The 16,766-nt window shown below is 35.2% G+C and overlaps 1 protein-coding gene across 11 annotated transcripts in view; it reads left to right on the plus strand.

Moving 5' to 3' along the window:
* The window catches only part of CCDC91 (coiled-coil domain containing 91), a 416,368-nt gene that overhangs the window by 99,782 nt on the left and 299,820 nt on the right, over window positions 1-16,766 (plus strand). For all 11 annotated transcript variants that reach the window (XR_009521176.1, XM_060024524.1, XM_060024515.1 and 8 more), the window contains one exon: window positions 1,654-1,732. Coding sequence is in view for 10 of the 11 variants with exons in the window: in XM_060024524.1 (XP_059880507.1) it covers window positions 1,654-1,732 (79 nt within the window). In the remaining variant the exon portion in view is untranslated. The remainder of the gene's footprint in view (window positions 1-1,653; window positions 1,733-16,766) is intronic.

A 16,766-nucleotide genomic window follows, 5' to 3' on the forward strand; every position in this document is an offset into this window, starting at 1 on the left:
CACCTGTAATGAGTTGATTTAGTATATTAAGTACACGGCCTTTTGGTGGTTTATAGAGCTAATTGTTTGCACTGTTGGATTATTCTCTTAGGTTTTAGTTGGATGCTTTGTAAGGAAATTGTTAGCTGAAGAAGCAGTCTTTTCCTTAATCCTTTTCAGTGTGTGTTCGTTTTATTGAAATATTTTGTAACCCAGTTATTTTTATGGAGCCAGTATAGTCTTGCAGGAAAATCTCTGGATTAGGAGTCAGGATGCCTGAGCTCAAGTCCTGGAACTACCATCAAGTGAGCTCTGTGATTTTTGCCTTTTTCTTTTTCTTTAAGAAAGACCTTTACCTAGTTTGGAACTTGGTGAAAAGGAGATTGTTATAGATAGGGACTGTAATTAATGACGTTAATAGGAGAAATGAGATATTAAGTATATATCCATATCATGAAAGAATAGTGTGAGTTTAGGTTAGGATCATTTTCTCTTCTGTTGATCTTTAATAGCTGTTAGTATGGAGCTATTTAGAATATGAACTTACCTGTTTTGTTCACTTCATCTAACACTGTTTTTTGTTCAGCACATTTGTATATTTCCTGTATTTGCTTTAGTATTTTGGGATTTGTTGGGTGACTGAATCTTATTTATGTTACTGAATCTTATTATGTTACTTGATTTATTATATCAGAGAAAAAAGAGTAGATAATGTTCCTTAGAGTAACAGTTATACTTCAACGTGTATTCAACGGATCTGTTCCTTTTAATATTACATAGGTACAAAGTTAACCAGCCATTCCAATTTAATTACGGTTGTTAGGGTTCTTTCTTTCTGTATACTGTTATAGAAATATGGAAGGTCTCTATCCTTGGGTATATAAACCATGTTAATTTGTCATAGTTTGTGGAGAGTAGCTACTGTATTCTACGTCACTTAGCTCCTGTGGCAGATTGCCCCAATTGACTTCTCCTTGGCTGACAACTCAATGCAGCATCCAAGTTGAAATTCTGGCTCTTTTTTTCAATGATAATTTTGCTGTGACCTGAACACTTAAGAGAGAGAAAACTCTGCACTGTTACCCACAAACTCAACATGCAGTAATTGACTGCCTCATAGTTTTAAAACTGTTTAATAGGAGGCTTTAATTTAAATGTCAGCTTTAGGAATTCTCTAAATGTTGAATGCTAGTAAGTTCAGCTGGTAGATTATTCAAGGATATGGATGAATCCTGTTTCTTTAGGTTGATCTCTTTTTGGTCTTGTGATAATTAATGAAAAAGATTTAGTCTCTAGACTTTTGAAGAAAAATGGTGTATTTTTCTTATTTACATAGGTAAACGCTGTGGTAGTTAGTTTAGAATACTTAGATATAAAGTTCACAAATGAAAATGTGATTAAGGGTATATGAAATTAAATTTCATTGGCAGGAGGTGTATTTGAGAAAGGAAGGAAGAGTTTTACTCAAAGATATAGAGCACAAACACTGGGGGTAGTCTCTAGTAGTGGGGGGTGGTAGCAGTGAAGACTGAAAAGCAATTGAGTATTCAGAGGAAATTTGAAAATGTGTGGGGTATTACAGAGTATTACATTTGCAGAATTGGGAGGCTTGATTGCTTAAATAGCATTTATACTTTTCAGATTTTCTAAAATAATTTTGCATTTGTTTTGTAGGCTGCAGAGATTTTTGATGGTGGAAATGGTGAAACCCAAACTACATCTCCTGCCATTCCTTGGGCTGCTTTTCCTACAGGTACTACTATAGAGTAACTAGGAATATTTTTTTCTTATTCAGCATTTTTGCCTTTCTTTTGAAAGCCCCTTTCCTGCCTTTTCACTTTGCCTTCTTTGATCTGAAAAATGGAATGCCCCAAATTTGACATAGTTTTTTCCATAACAAATTATGGATTGAGTAAAAAATTCTGCAATGGTGGCTTGAGGCATGATTCCAAAAAAGATATCATGAACATTAAATAAAACTAAAGTACAATTGACATTTCCAAATTTGTCTTTGTTTTAGTAAGGTGAGGTGCCAACTAATTTTTTTAGAGTGTCCATTTCATTAATTAAAGACTCCTTAATATTCTAAAAATATTATAAAAATGATTTGTCATCCCCAACAGTATTTAAATTTAGAAGTTTTTCTACAGGAAAATCATTCAAAAGTATTAAGAATTAAGCCATCCAGGAAATTAAATACAAAAATAAATTCCATTATTGCGAGGTATTTTATGGAAGACCTAATGTTCAGTATTAATATAATTCTGTCTAAATAATACTTTGCATTTTCTTTTTGTTCTGCTCAATCATTGTGAAGTCAGGAGTCGAAGATGAAAATACCATTCTTCAACAGCTCTGCCTCATCTTAGATTATTAGAGTTATTCATTCTACAAATATTTTTCCAACACTTATTATGCATGAGACACTGTGGGGACATGTCCTTTACTTCAAGGGCAGGCACATACATATTTGTAATATGAAGCAGATTTGTGATTTGGGAAGAATGATGATTTTGTCATCCATTCGTTTAGCAAATGTTACTTCATGCCTGGTGTGAGTCAACTACTGTCCTTGAAGCTGCGTATATATCATTGATCTGGGCTTTGAAGGATGCGTATAATTTCAATAGGCAGAGATTGGAATGGGGAAAGATTCTGAAAGGAGAAAAATGCCTGGAATAAAGGTGTAGATGTGGGAAAGAGGATGGCACCATTAGGATGCTCATTCTTGTTTGAAGGCTTTGTATGTGTTGTTTCCTTTGCCAAGAATTGCTCACCTTGCTTCCCACTGCCACTCTCTTCCACTCCCTTATCATATAAACTCATGTTTGTTTTATGTGTCGTTTCTTACTTTAATGTTTCTTTTTCTGAGAAGCCTTCCCAGACAGCCTTCTCACATCTATGTGCACCTATTTTCTGGCTTTCATGTTAGACTAACTTTTGTAAGGTACCATGTCTGTTTTTCCGATTGTTATGTCTTAAATGCTGAACATAGTGCCTGGCTTGTAGTTGGCCCTCAGTAAATTTTGTAGAAAGAATAAAGAAAAACGAATGAATACATGAATGAGTGAATAAGTATCTGAATAAATGACTAGACTAGGGTGACAATGGGAGTGGATAGGAAGACTTGAGATAGTGATATTTATATGATGGTTTAGGATTTTCAGTGTGCTATTATGTTTCGTTTATTGTAGGTAGGGCAACTGCATTATTCCTGTCATACAGATGATGAAATGACAGTTTATAAAAAGTTTTGGAGTTTGATACAGATCACTGTGTTTAGGAGTGAAATTTATACTTTCATGTTCTATCATGAAATAAAAATGAAATACTTTCTTGTTTATTTTCAGTAACTTTGTTTTTTGAAAAAAGCATCAGCAGGACTATCTGACTGACTGGCTGTGAGGGTGAAGGAGGAATCAAAATTGATTTTTAAGGTTACGAGCCTCGGTTCTGGAAGGATGGTATTACCATGAACAGAAACAGAGAATTTAAAGGAGTTGGTTTGGGGCAGTATGAGGCCTTAATGAATTTGTCTTAGACATGACTATTTAAAGTACCTAGAGTTCAGAGAAAGGTGGGCTGGAGTTCTCCGTTTGGGAGTTTTTCCATTGATATGACAGTTGAAGTTGTAGGAGATCACTGGGGGAAACAACATGTAGAGAGAATAGCCTTAAGTAGAGGAATTTGGATGTCCATAGTTAGAGAACAGGAGGAAGAAAAAGAGACCAGAGACTTGAGAGATAAGGAGAGTAGGGGCTAGTGCAACACAGACATAAGGAGTAGAACATTTCAAAGAAGGCATGGTTGCTGATGTCAAAGGCTGTAGGGAGGTCAGTGAGATTTGAGACTGAGAAAAACCCACAGACAGTCCTAAATGTCATTGAAGGAAATGGTTTCAGCAGAGTAGAAGTTGAAGCCAGATTGGACTTCTTTACTTTGCATGAAAGCAGGAGGAGTGTTTGTTTTTCTATAGTTATTGTGGCAATGTATTAAAGTATTGTATATTGTGAGCAACTTATTATTATATGTCACATCTCTATATATCTGTCTATTTGTACGTCAAGTCCTCAAAGCCTAATGAACTAGAATTAAAGAATAACCCCTCTAGTGTACACACACACACACACACACACACACACACACACACACACACACACACACACACACACACACACAGAGTCTCTCCCTCACTGAAAAAATCAGACCTGAAGAAAGTACTCTTTTTGGACTTCCTCAGTGACTTGCAGAAGTGAAGGAAAACAAATCTGGCCAAGAGCTGAAATTAGTGGCATGTTAGGTGATTGCTCAACGAAAGCAATCTTTCTCCTTTGTTGAATATAGTTTGTCTTCCTCTGGCTGCTGGATTCTGCCTCTGATTCAGGTATTTTGAAATTGTTTAGATAAGAGTGATGTGCACAAGCTGATTAGCGTAACAATTTAATCATTTCCGCACTAAATCCAGAAAAGATAGGAACTCTTTAAGAGATCTAAAGCAGATTCTTTCCAGTTTAAGAAGACTAGTATTCTCCTTTTGTCTGTTTTGCTACCTATACTCTAGCTGTCTGTAATCTATATGAAAAATATTTTTAAGAGATGACTATTAACCAAATTTTACCACAGCATAAAATCCAAGAAGATTATTCAGAAACATTTGGTTTAAATTTTTAAAGTGCTTTGGGGAGAATAGAAATGTTCATTCTTGGGGTTAGGATAAAAGATTGTGTTAAGTACGGAGTGTAGTGGCTTAGTGTGCCTCGTGATTATCCTGCTTTAGGGCTGGTGGTTAGTTGGAGGATGATTTCATAATAGCAACTGGGATAATTTGTCTCTCAAAATGTCTGTTTTTAGCCTTCAATACTGTTAATGAATTGAGGTACCTTGGGACGTGCATTTTTCTGTAATATTAGCATCATTTATGTAGTGGGAACTTTTAAAATACCAGATTATATTCAATGCTGATAATGAAATTAAAAAATTGCCAATCAGAATAAGTGAAACACTCAGCTTGGTTCTTTACACAAATTATTATCTCTAGGCCCCTCCCTCATCAGAGGTGTGGCATCTAACTTATGATATGTGTCTCTACACTTCCTTTATCAAAGGAGTTGGAGAATGTAAGTGATGAATGAATACGAAATTATGAATCTCCTTTTTTCCTCTTGCCTTTACTCTCAATAAAAGTGTGATGATTATTATTTCATTTCAGTGAAAGCTACTCAATGAGAAGAATTGCCTCAGTCATTTTCCTCCCTATTTCATAGCCTTACCCTCTAGCTTGTCTCCATGGCTATTGTTGGAACCCTGTGAGCCAAACTGTGATCTACATTGTTTCTAGATGATGTCTGTTCCTATCTGTTTGCCATTGCTTCTGGTTGTCACACCTTCCCTCAACTCCTGTCTGCTTAATTGAGTCTTATTTTTTCCTTTAAGAAAAAACATAGTGTTTTCACTGTTTGTTCCATATCTCATAATTGCTCCTCCTTCTGAGCTACTGTATCATTTTTTTCTGCACCATTTGCTTGGCACTTAGCTTATGCCAATTTGTATTTGTTTAAAATTGTGGTAAAATACGTATAACATAAAATTTACCATATTAATTAGTTTTTTATTAAATTTTTTATTGGAGTACAGTTTATTTACAATGTTATATTAGTTTCTGCTGTACAGCTAAGTGAGTCAGTTATACATATCCACATATCCACTCCTTTTTAGATTCTTTTCCCATATAGGTCATTACACAGTATTGAATAGAGTTCTCTGTGCTATACTGTAGGTCCTTATTAGTTATCTATTTTATATATGATAGAGTATTTTATATATAGTATATAAATATATGTATTATATGTATAGTATTTTATATATAGTCAATCCCAATCTCCCATATATCCCACCCCCCCACCATATTAATCAGTTTTAAGTGTACAATTCAGTATTTTTAATTATATTCACATTGTTGTGCAACTAATCTCTAGAACTTTTTCATTTGTAAAACTGAAACTCTGTAGCCATTAAACAATAACTATCCAATTCCCCCTCCCCTCAGTCCCTGGCAACTATCATTCTACTTTCTACCTCTATGAATTTGACTACTCTGGATAGCTCATATAAATAGAATCATCCAGTATTTTTCTTTTTGTGATTGGTTTATTTTACTTAGCATGATATTCTCAAGCTTCATCCATGTTGTAGCATGTGTCAGAATTTCCTGCCTTTCCTAGCCTGAATAGTATTGTATGTACAGACCACATTTTCTTTATCTGTTCATTCGTCCGTGGACACTTGGGTTGCTTCCTTTGGCCATTGTAAATAATGCTGCTATGAACATTGGTGTACTAATTTGTATTTTTAAAGATATGATTTTATCAGTATGACTTCCATCTCTGAATGTCTACTTTAGTCTAAGCCTTGGAGGGCAGAGACCAAGTTTTAAACATTTTTTAATCAAAAGTACCTAAGTATAGCATTGTGCCTTGCTAATCAGTAATTGTTTCTTGATAATTAATAGAGCAGATTTACTTTCAAGTAACTCTTTTTGCTTATTTTAATTCTTTGAGGGTATTTAAACAGTTTTTTAATCACAAGTTAGAGGAAGGCAAACTTAAGCTTTCTTTAAAAATTATAGTAATCTTGGAAATCTTAATTATTCAAAGATGGCTAAGAAGCTATTTCCTCTTGGGCTCAGTTAACTTTCCTGGTCATTCCCAATTCAGACAAATAACCTGGGGATAATGGTTAGTAAGAGTAGTCACAGATTCTCAGAAAGAGAGAACAGCTATTTTGCTATTTTTTTCTAATTTTTTCCCTGGTCCTACAGTGTATAGGCAGATAACAGTAGAGGACAGCAGAAGTTAGACTAAGTTTTAGTTCAAAATATTAGGAGTCTAGAAGCAGCAATAATAGTATCCAGTTGTTTTACCTCCTTTTTAAAATATTATTCTTCTAAACATTTTTCCCAAAGAAAAATCATTCCAGATTTTTCATAGCATGAGATATCAGGAAGTTTTTGAACTTGCTTCTTATAGAACTATATTTATAATATAGTTCTAATATAGAACTATATTCTATAGTTCTTATAGAACTATAGAACTATAGAAAAAAATTTTTTTTTTGGCTAAGAAATCTCTTGTTTTTTCAAAATCATTCTCAAACAATTAACTATCTTTTGTAAATTTTTATAAGACTGGTAATACTCTGCCTTTTAGGAAACTAACTTTTCGAAATGAATGTCTATCTTCTGATATACACATGTTTATATACATACAAATGCAAATGTATATATATATATATATATATATATATCAGAATGTAGACATAAATAGATAGATAGATATTCTCATTTCTTCCTTTTTCTCCACTTTTACCTTCCAGTGCAAGTTATCTTTCCTACCATACCCTTTTGAAGGAAGGACTCTATCTTTACTTGACCTTACAAGTTCTAAGAACATTAGACTGTTAGTCTTAGTTTGGCTTTAGTACATTTTTGATTATGTTTTCTGATTGCAGCAGACTCAAAGTTTCAGAATCCATGATATTTATTTAAATTAATTATTTGCTTGTTTGTTCATTAACTAATTCACTCATTTATCACATGTTTGAAAATATACTGTGTATCAGACACTTAAGTGCCATGTGCTGTGGACCAACTTATGCTACTTTTGTGATACTGTATGAAATGTGTCATCTCAAATGACAAGGTGTCTCCTGAAATGTAATGTTAATACTAGCAAGTGCTTTTATCAATAACTTTAGTTTGAAATCTGTGATAGAGGTTGCATGAAAAGTATATTAGGTCAGAAAGTGTTGTCATGTTGCCATTGTGTACAGTGTGGGTGGTGCTGTTTTAGAGGCAAATGACTGTTCACTTTTTACTTTAAACTGTATAAATATAAATTGCCTAGAAGGCGAGGTGGGAGGCAAAACCTTGAATATTGTCCTTTCCAATATGTTTCTAAGTTCCTTGCAGCACTACACAGACCACATTAGACTGCATTGACCATCAAAGGGAAAAACAAGTGGTCCAGATAGATACTTTAATCCAAATTAGCTCCTTCAAAACAGCTTATATAGAGGGCAAACTAAACTGTCTTTTCACAAGCCGACCCTTTAGAAGGGATAATGGGAACTGGACCAGCAGATGTTGAACCAAATAACTTACATGTGGTTCACTTTGCATCTGGAGCTATTTGCATACAAAGCCAACAGGAAAGTTCAAACATTTTTCTCAAGACATTGGCAGAGAGAAACCTGGAAGACAGATGCCTTTTTGATTTCATGGTTCAGTTTTTCCATTCTCCATTCTCCTGGCCAGGAAAACCTAGGACAACAAACCGGCCATTTTGTTAATATCCCATTACTCTCCTTGCTAACCCTGTTTTTCCAGTAGAATCTGTTACACATCTATAAGAGCTCAGAACCTGAGTCCACACATTTTTGTTTGAGAAAAAATTGTGATTTTTTTTTTTTTTTCAGATTAATCTGTGGTTTGCACATAGGGGTAGTAAACCTTAACTGAATTCATTGGTCTGATCTATATTTGAGGTAAAATTTGAAGGTGACTTACTCCATATTCACATACTGTATTATAATAGGCAGTATAGGTAATGTTTGAAAACTTTTGTCGCTTCTACTTTGTATCCACGTTGGACATTTTTTGCCAGGACATAAACTGGATTTCCATTGTAGTCTAATAATTTTGTAATATTGTCACACTGGGTATTTGAATGGAAGATTGCCAGATAGCTGCTTTTGCTACTTCTTGTATTTTTTTCTTACCTCCCAGATTTTTAACTCACCTTTATTTTTTCTGGAGCCAGTTTTTATAAATGATGACTAAGACGGTAACTTCTATAAAGCTGTGAGTTATGGCTGTACATGTAAGTATCAGTCCTTATGTGGGTTTTCAGTAATTTATGACAATTTCTGTCTTCATTAATGCATATAATAGGAAATATGTTAGTGGTATTTATTATGACTTTGAAGATTAGGTTTGTAATGTGGTTTACAGTCAAATATCTCTGGCTATGGAATGAGGAGTTCTGCTTTTCGCCTTCAACTAACTGTGTAACTTCTCTGAAATTCAATTATTTAACCTGTAAATTGAAGGGCTAGACGATATCTAAGCATTCTTCCAGATTTTGAGTTCCAAGTTTATTTGTAAAATTTTTTCTGATTACAATGTCTGTAATATGAGTAGCTTCCACTAGGTGAATCATGGTACCTCATTTTAACTGCATGGTCAAACTGACACAGTACTAATCTAATAAATTACATTTAGTCTAAAAACATAGCTGTAAACATAGAACACAAATGTTACTGTGAAGAACTGTAGAACTGAAGAGAAACTTGGTCCTTTTCTATGTATTTTAATTATTATCAATTACTGTTTAAACTCATTTTTTTCTGGTGTTTTATGGTACAGTCTATCTCTTTTATCTGATTCTGAACTTGCTTATTAAAAAGACAATGGTTTGATTTTTAGAATATTATAGAATACAGGTACAACTTTTTAAAATAGAGCTTTGTAGAGATTTTTGCACATTATTAAAAATGATGAAGTCTTGGCCGTGAATCTTTTTTCTATAAGATGAAGGTAGTGCTCTGATTCTTGATGATCACAGTGCTGAGTTAGCCAACACCACGACCACCACCAAAAACTTAGGCTCTGTCTTGCTCAGTAACAGTGTAAGTCATTGTCAAATGTTCTTATAACAATATATAAATTTCTGTATCGCTGCCCTTCTGAATTATGCTTCTTTGGCCTCAGAAAATATACTTTTTATTGTTTCTGACAGCCAGGCAGACATACTCACATGTAGTACAAAAGGCATGAAAGAAAAGGGAAATAATATTAAAGGTATACAGTGAACATTTCTCTTTTATCCTAGTCCCCTAGTCCCATTCCCCTAGTCCACTAGTCCTACTCCCCTGATAAAACTTGTTTTCATTTTCTTCTGTAACCCTCCAGATTTCTTCCAGGCATATAAAAATGTGAATGTATCCTCCTCTTCTTTTTACACAAATCATAGTATACTGTATATACATGCTAACGCCTCTTGCTTTTTCCCCACCCTAGTAGATGTTGCTACAGGAGTACTTCTAGATCTTTCAGATTCATTTTACTGGTTGCATAGCACTCTTTTGCATGGATGTATCATTATTCATGTAACTAGTTATTTTACTCCCGGTTTTTTGCTGTTACAAGTAACCCTACAGGGAATATTTTTGTATGTATTTTCTGTGAAGCTATTTTAATTTAGATGATAATAGTATATTGTTCCTGTGACTTAATGGAAAGATCAGTTAAAATTAACAAATAGTTCATTTATTAATTTTACTAAAATGAGCACAGGACAAACATGTTCTCTAACTCTAAATAATGTCATATTTTATATTAATATGGTCACACATAAGACAATGTTGGTGACATTGAAGGTGATGCTAATTTTATGAGTATGTTGAAAATAAAATCTTTAGCTGACTATGACCAAATCAGCATGGTAGGTTGAAATACTCTTTAGTTGTCATATTGTATTTTTTAATGTGTCAAATAATGTTTATTGGAACATTGTTTATAATAGCCTAAACTAGAAACAACCCAAATGTCAATCAAAAGTAGAAAGTTTAATATTTTGGGGTATATTTATATAATAGAATACCATACACCTGGAAAATTAACAGACTACCACTGCACATAAAAACACGAAGGAATCTCATGAACATATATACTGTTCTCACAATATCTTTAAAGGATCAGTAAGAGGTCTCAGTTGACAAACTGTTCTGTAATTCAGGTCCTAGTCTAAAATCTGATGTCTAGAGTGTCAGCATCCCTTTGGAGTCATGGGATTCTTGTTCTTCACGAGGATGAGGGCTCCGTGTTTTGGTCAGCGAGCTAGGCTTAAGACCAGTTCATAGCGAGCCCCATGCCTGAATCTGCCAAAGGGCAGAAGTCATCATCACCCTGTTTGTTCACTCAGGATGGCATGGGGTAAAGAGTGGGAAGTAGACTTTAGATCAGGGAACTGTGGATGAATGGTGCAGTATGTGACTAGGAAAAATTTCTGACTTAAATTCTCTGAATGGAGGTCAGAGGCAAAGGCCAGACCTGAAGCTAACAGAGCTGCCTATGTCCCTCTCCCCCTTTACAGCTTTACCTCTGAGATTCTTGTTTTAGACTCCTAGGCCTAGCTCTAGCTGGAAACAGTAAAATCTTCTACTGTGGGAATTCTCAAATGGCCAAACTGAGGATTCAGGGGCCCGTGGGAACATGACACTGACAGGACAATAGGACCAGCATAACCAGAGGTTCTGCCAGATGTGCCCTGCTGTACACTTGGCTCGATGTCTCTGGACTGTTGTCTCTCATGAACACTATTGCTAATATGCGTACTTTGTGCTCACTCAGGTTGTTTTCGAGCACTTCTTCCTTCTTTTTGAAGTTTGGGTGTTTGATGTTCTGGAATAGAGTCTCCAACTCTCTGTGCTATTCTGTTCTGTAGACGTTGAGTTTCTGGTCCTTCCTCTTTAGGGAGTACCATGATTTCCTGAGATTTTTGAAACTTCTGTTCCTTCTCTGTTCCTGTTCCCTCGTTGTGGTTTTCTGATCCACAACCCACCCATCAGCAAATACTGTAGGTTCTAAGTTTAATTAAACTTGGGGATCTTTTCACTTCTCTCTGCTTCCCTAGTTACTACTCCAGTCAAAGCCACTATCATGTCTTTTCTAAATGACTTCATTTAGAAGCTCAGAGTGGGAGTTTTTTCCCACTCTGAGCTCTCTTAGCCCCTTTCTTTAAGTGGCACCCAGAGGGCTGGGCTACAGTGAATACTTAGTAAATGTTGGCTATTTGTGGAATTTGATTTTAAAGTTTAGAAGTGTTTGGGATTTTTTCATTCTTGTGGATTCCTGAATACCAAAGTATAAAACATTATTTGACTATAATTTTAGAGATTGTAATTTTGACCTGTTATTATAATGTTTCCCTGAATATTTGTATTATTCTCTACATTGAGAACTACAGGTTGTGCCTGTTATTAGGATATTATCTTGAATAAGTTGTAGAAACTCATTGCAGTTAAAAAATTGTGCATGATTTGGGCATCATTATTGTGTCTTATCAAAGTATTAATCCCACTCTGATTTCCACAATTAATTTATGTGATACAGCCCATATTTGTTAATTTTTCTTTCTAATTAAAGCATTGCTGAGGTGAGGATCCAAATATTTTTAATACTTTCATTGTGAAAAAAATTTCCTTCATTTAAATTATAATTGAAAAATCTTTTGAGGTTTGTTTTCTTGAATTGAATGTGATAAAGACTAATTTTGTTGTGGACCTCCTCAGATAGATTGTTTTGGATAATGTACCTTTAATAATGGCCAAATAATTTTAGGGTAAATGAAACAGAGATTGCTTAAAGTACTTAGAAATTAGAACAGAAAGATGCTTAGGAATATATTTTAGAACTGTAAATACATAGTGATATTTTTACCTAATCTTAATGCTACAGAAAGTTTGTCTGCCTGACATGAAGGTTTTGATTATTTTGTATCTATCACGTCTGAGGTCAAAATAAAGGAAAGTGGGTAAAAGGTGATTCAGCTAATTTGGATAGAAATTTTAATTTAATTTGTCAGACATCACAGAGCTGACAAAATATTGTAATAAAATTTCACATGCAGTTTGGTTATTATGAAACCCTTTACCCAGCTAAATAAACTGTTATTTTCTTCTTCAACTATTCCCTTGACATTTATGAACATACAGCAAGTAAAACAAAAGAAAATTTTTGCTGATAGAATTGTTCATTTGTCTAGTGAATAAACAGTTATTGATTTTATCAACCTGTTAGGTTCCTAAAGGAACATTCTATAGTATTTTAATCCTTGGTCTTATGATCTAAACACATATACTTTGTTTTGATGGAATGTTTGATGAAATTTAAGAATTTCATTTCTCCTAAATTTTTAAAGATAGATTAGATTCTCATTTGGTTACCAGCCATTTTGTTTGAAGTCAGGGCATGAGACTATTTACTTTCTACTTCCTTTTGGTTGTGTCCCCCCCCCCCCCAATTCAATAAGTATTTATTGTGTACCAAGTCCAGGGGGAACAATGGAAAACAAACAGGATAGACTATGCTATGAATTTGTTAAATTAACATTTGTCAAGTAGAGCACAGGCTGCCTCATGATGAGTTGCATTCAGCAACAGACGGCAAGAGAAACTGAAATGAAGAAGTTTATTACCCACAGGTCCTGGAGGAAGTACATGGCATGCCTTGTGGGGCCACATCAGAAGGTCAAGATAGAGTGCAGACGGAGGGTGTGAAAGAATCCAGGGCCTATGCTTTTATTAGGGTCCCAAGGTGGAGGTTTCAGGGGTTCCAGGGCTAAGTCTGGATTGGGCGGTTCATACCAAACGACAGGGAATAGTAAACTCCATGGGGGTCTTATCAAAGGGGTACAAAAAGAGAAGGCCCTGGGGGGTGGGGGAGACTGCCCATCACAAGGGCTGTTGGAGAAGTCATATTAAGAACTTAAATTTGCTTGTGACTCTGTGGGCAGTTATCTAGAGAGTGTGCTTGCCCAAGAGGGCTAGTGGCAGTTTAAGGTCTCTGCAGGCCACTCGGCCAAACAAAATGGGTGTCGAGGCAGCAATATGGTGGAGTAGCTTAGTTAAACTCTCGACGTACAAGATACCTGCCTTCATGAGTCTTGCAAGCTTGTAAGGTGCACAGAAATTAAATAATTACAGATAATTATTTAATTATAACTAAGATATCTTTTTTAAGGGTAGATACAGGGTATCAGGATAGTAGAAACAGAGAGTGACGTGGACACTGCATTATAGCTGGGAAGTATATCAGACCACTGTCTGAGTCCAAATAGGGGTCAACAGGCCCCCCCCGCAAAAAAAAAGCCTATAATAGGGAGGCAGCCTTATCTGAAAGAGCTGAGAGCTTTGCAGCAGAGAAGAGGGAGATGGAGAGAACATTTCCAAATACTAATTTTTGGGAATGTCAACATTCTTAATTTTATGTTTATTTCCTGATTTATTAAAATCTCTTTCATGATTGTTATTCTCTTTGCTCTATTTTGTTGGGTTTATTTTTGTATTTTTCCTAATTAAAAAAAAATGTTGGGTCTTTCCTGGTGGTGCAGTGGTTGAGAGTCTGCCTGCCGCTGCAGGGGACACAGGTTTGTTCCCCGGTCCGGGCAGATCCCACATGCCGTGGAGCGGCTGGGCCCGTGAGCCATGGCCGCTGAGCCTGCGCGTCCGGAGCCTGTGCTCTGCAACGGGAGAGGCCACAACAGTGAGAGGCCCGAGTACCGCCCAAAAAAACAAAACAAAACAAAACAAAAAACTGTTGATGCCTATCTCTTTAATTTTAACCTTTCTTTTCAAATATAAGGATTCAAGGATATAATTTCCCCTCTGTTTATTACTTTAGCTGCATCATGCCAGTTTTGATTTTTTAAAAAAAATCCTCCACTTATATTTTCTGATTTGGAGTCTGGATTATTCCTTGAGTTAATTTAAGAGTATTTAATTTCTAAGCATGGGTTTTTTTCTAGTTATTGTTTCTTGATTGCTTTGTTGCTGGAGAAAGTAGTTTAATACGAATTCTTCGTGATTTGATGAGACTTGCTCTGTGGCATAATGCTATCTGAGGATGAGCAGCACTGATATCCCCCAGGTGCTTGTTAAAAATACAGAATCTCAGGCTGCATTCCTGACCTACTGTGACAGAGTGTGTGTTTTAACAAGATCCCCAGTTAATTAATGCTTATGAACATTAAAGTTTGAGAAGCACTGCTGCTCTGGTAGATACTATGTAGATACTGTATTCAACAACTGCAGAGTACACTATATGATAGTTTATCTAAATATTAATTTGTAGGAATGTTGCAGTCTCTTTGTGTTGGTGGATTTATAAACTTCTTGTTGAAGCTCTGTAACTTTTCACTTTTTCTATTTTGAGATTCTGTAACTAGGTATATTCATATTTATAATATCTTTTTGGTATATTGAACTTTTTATTATTATGTGGTCATCTCTTTATATCTGTAGAATTAGTTTGTGCCCCAAATCCATTTTGTCTGATAATAAATACTGCAGCTTTATTTTGATTAGAATTCAACTGGCATTTCTTTTTCCATTCATGTTTTTCAGTCTCTTTGTATACTTATGTTTTTTAGATATGTCATTCGTAAAGAGCATAAAGATACATTTTGTTTGTTCATCCAGCCTGATAGTCCTTGTCTTTGAATTGGAATATTTAGTACTTTATATTTTAATGTAATTACTGATGTACATTTTTTTTTCCTACTATTCCAATTTTGGCTTTCTATTTGTACTGCCATTTTGTGTTTCTTTTTTCTTTTTTACTTTTTTTGAATTGATTTTCTTGTTTCTTTTTTTCTCATGCTCTACCAGTTTGGAAGTTACATACTCTGCTTCTCTTCTTTGGGTAATTTCCTTGGAAATTTTAACATGCATTCTTAACTTATTAAAGCCTTAAACAAATGAGTATCTTTATCCTCCTCTTGAAAAGTACAAAAAACTGTGAGACATTTGAACCTCAATGATTTCTTCTTGTTATTCTGCTATTTTTTTCTAGTATTTTTTACATATATACTCAGAATCTGCATATATATTTATATATTTAATATATATTCAACTCTACAAGGCATTGTTGTTATTAGTGTTTTACGTAGATGAAGTATATTGGATTTACCTGCATATTTACCATTTTTTCTTTATTTCTTCTTGTAACTTAGACTCTCCATCACAAATCATTTTCCTTATGCTTGAGGTGCATCGTTGAGAATTTTCCAGAGAGAGACTCATTGTTGGCGAACTCTCAGTATATTCTTGTTTGAAAATGCTTGTCCCTGTCCTTGTTGGATAGTTTCACCTAGATGTTTCTGAGTTGACAGTCATTTTTTTTCCTCTGCACGATGTGATTATTACTCCTCTGTCTTCTCATTTCTATAATTGTTGTTGAGAGGTTAGTTGGTTCCATTAATTACTGCTCCTTTGAGGGTAATTGGTCTTTTCTTTCTGGTTACCTTTATGATTTACTTATTCTTTGTAATTCGTGTTTGTAGTTTCACCGTGATGTAGCAGGTATGGATATCTTTTTATTTACCTTGCTTAGAATGTGATGGGCTTTTTGAATGTATGGGTTGAATCCATGGATTTAAGAAGCATGATAAGCTACAGATTCAAGAAGTGCAGCAAATCACTTATGGAAAATTCCGTCACTTCTGGAAAATTATTAGCCATTAGCTCTTTCTTTTTTTCTTCATTAAAAATTTTTCTTTTTAATTAATTAATTTTATTTTTGGCTGCGGTGGGTCTTCGTTGCTACACGCTGGCTTTTCTCTAGTTGCGGAGAGCGGGGGCTACTCTTCGTTGTGGTGCGTGGGCTTCTCATTGTGGTGGCTTCTATGGTTGTGGAGCACGGGCTCTAGGCCTGTGGGCTTCAGTAGTTGTGGCATGTGGACTCAGTAGTTGTGGCTCGCGGGCTCTAGAGCACAGGCTCAGTAGTTGTGCATGGGCTTAGTTGCTCCGTGTCATGTGGGACCAGGGCTCAAACCCATGTCCCCTGCACTGGCAGATGTATTCTTAACCACTGTGCCAGCAGCGAAGCCCTATCTCTTCTGATATTAGTTTTGTTCCATTTTCTCTTTTCTCTTCTTCTGGAACTCTAAAATTAGATAAATGGTAATTTTTTAAAACTCTGTCTCTGTGGCTGTTAACCTCTTTTTCACATT

This window comes from Delphinus delphis, chromosome 11 (genome assembly GCF_949987515.2).
Source record: "Delphinus delphis chromosome 11, mDelDel1.2, whole genome shotgun sequence".
In the NCBI taxonomy this organism is placed as follows: Eukaryota; Metazoa; Chordata; class Mammalia; order Artiodactyla; family Delphinidae; genus Delphinus; species Delphinus delphis.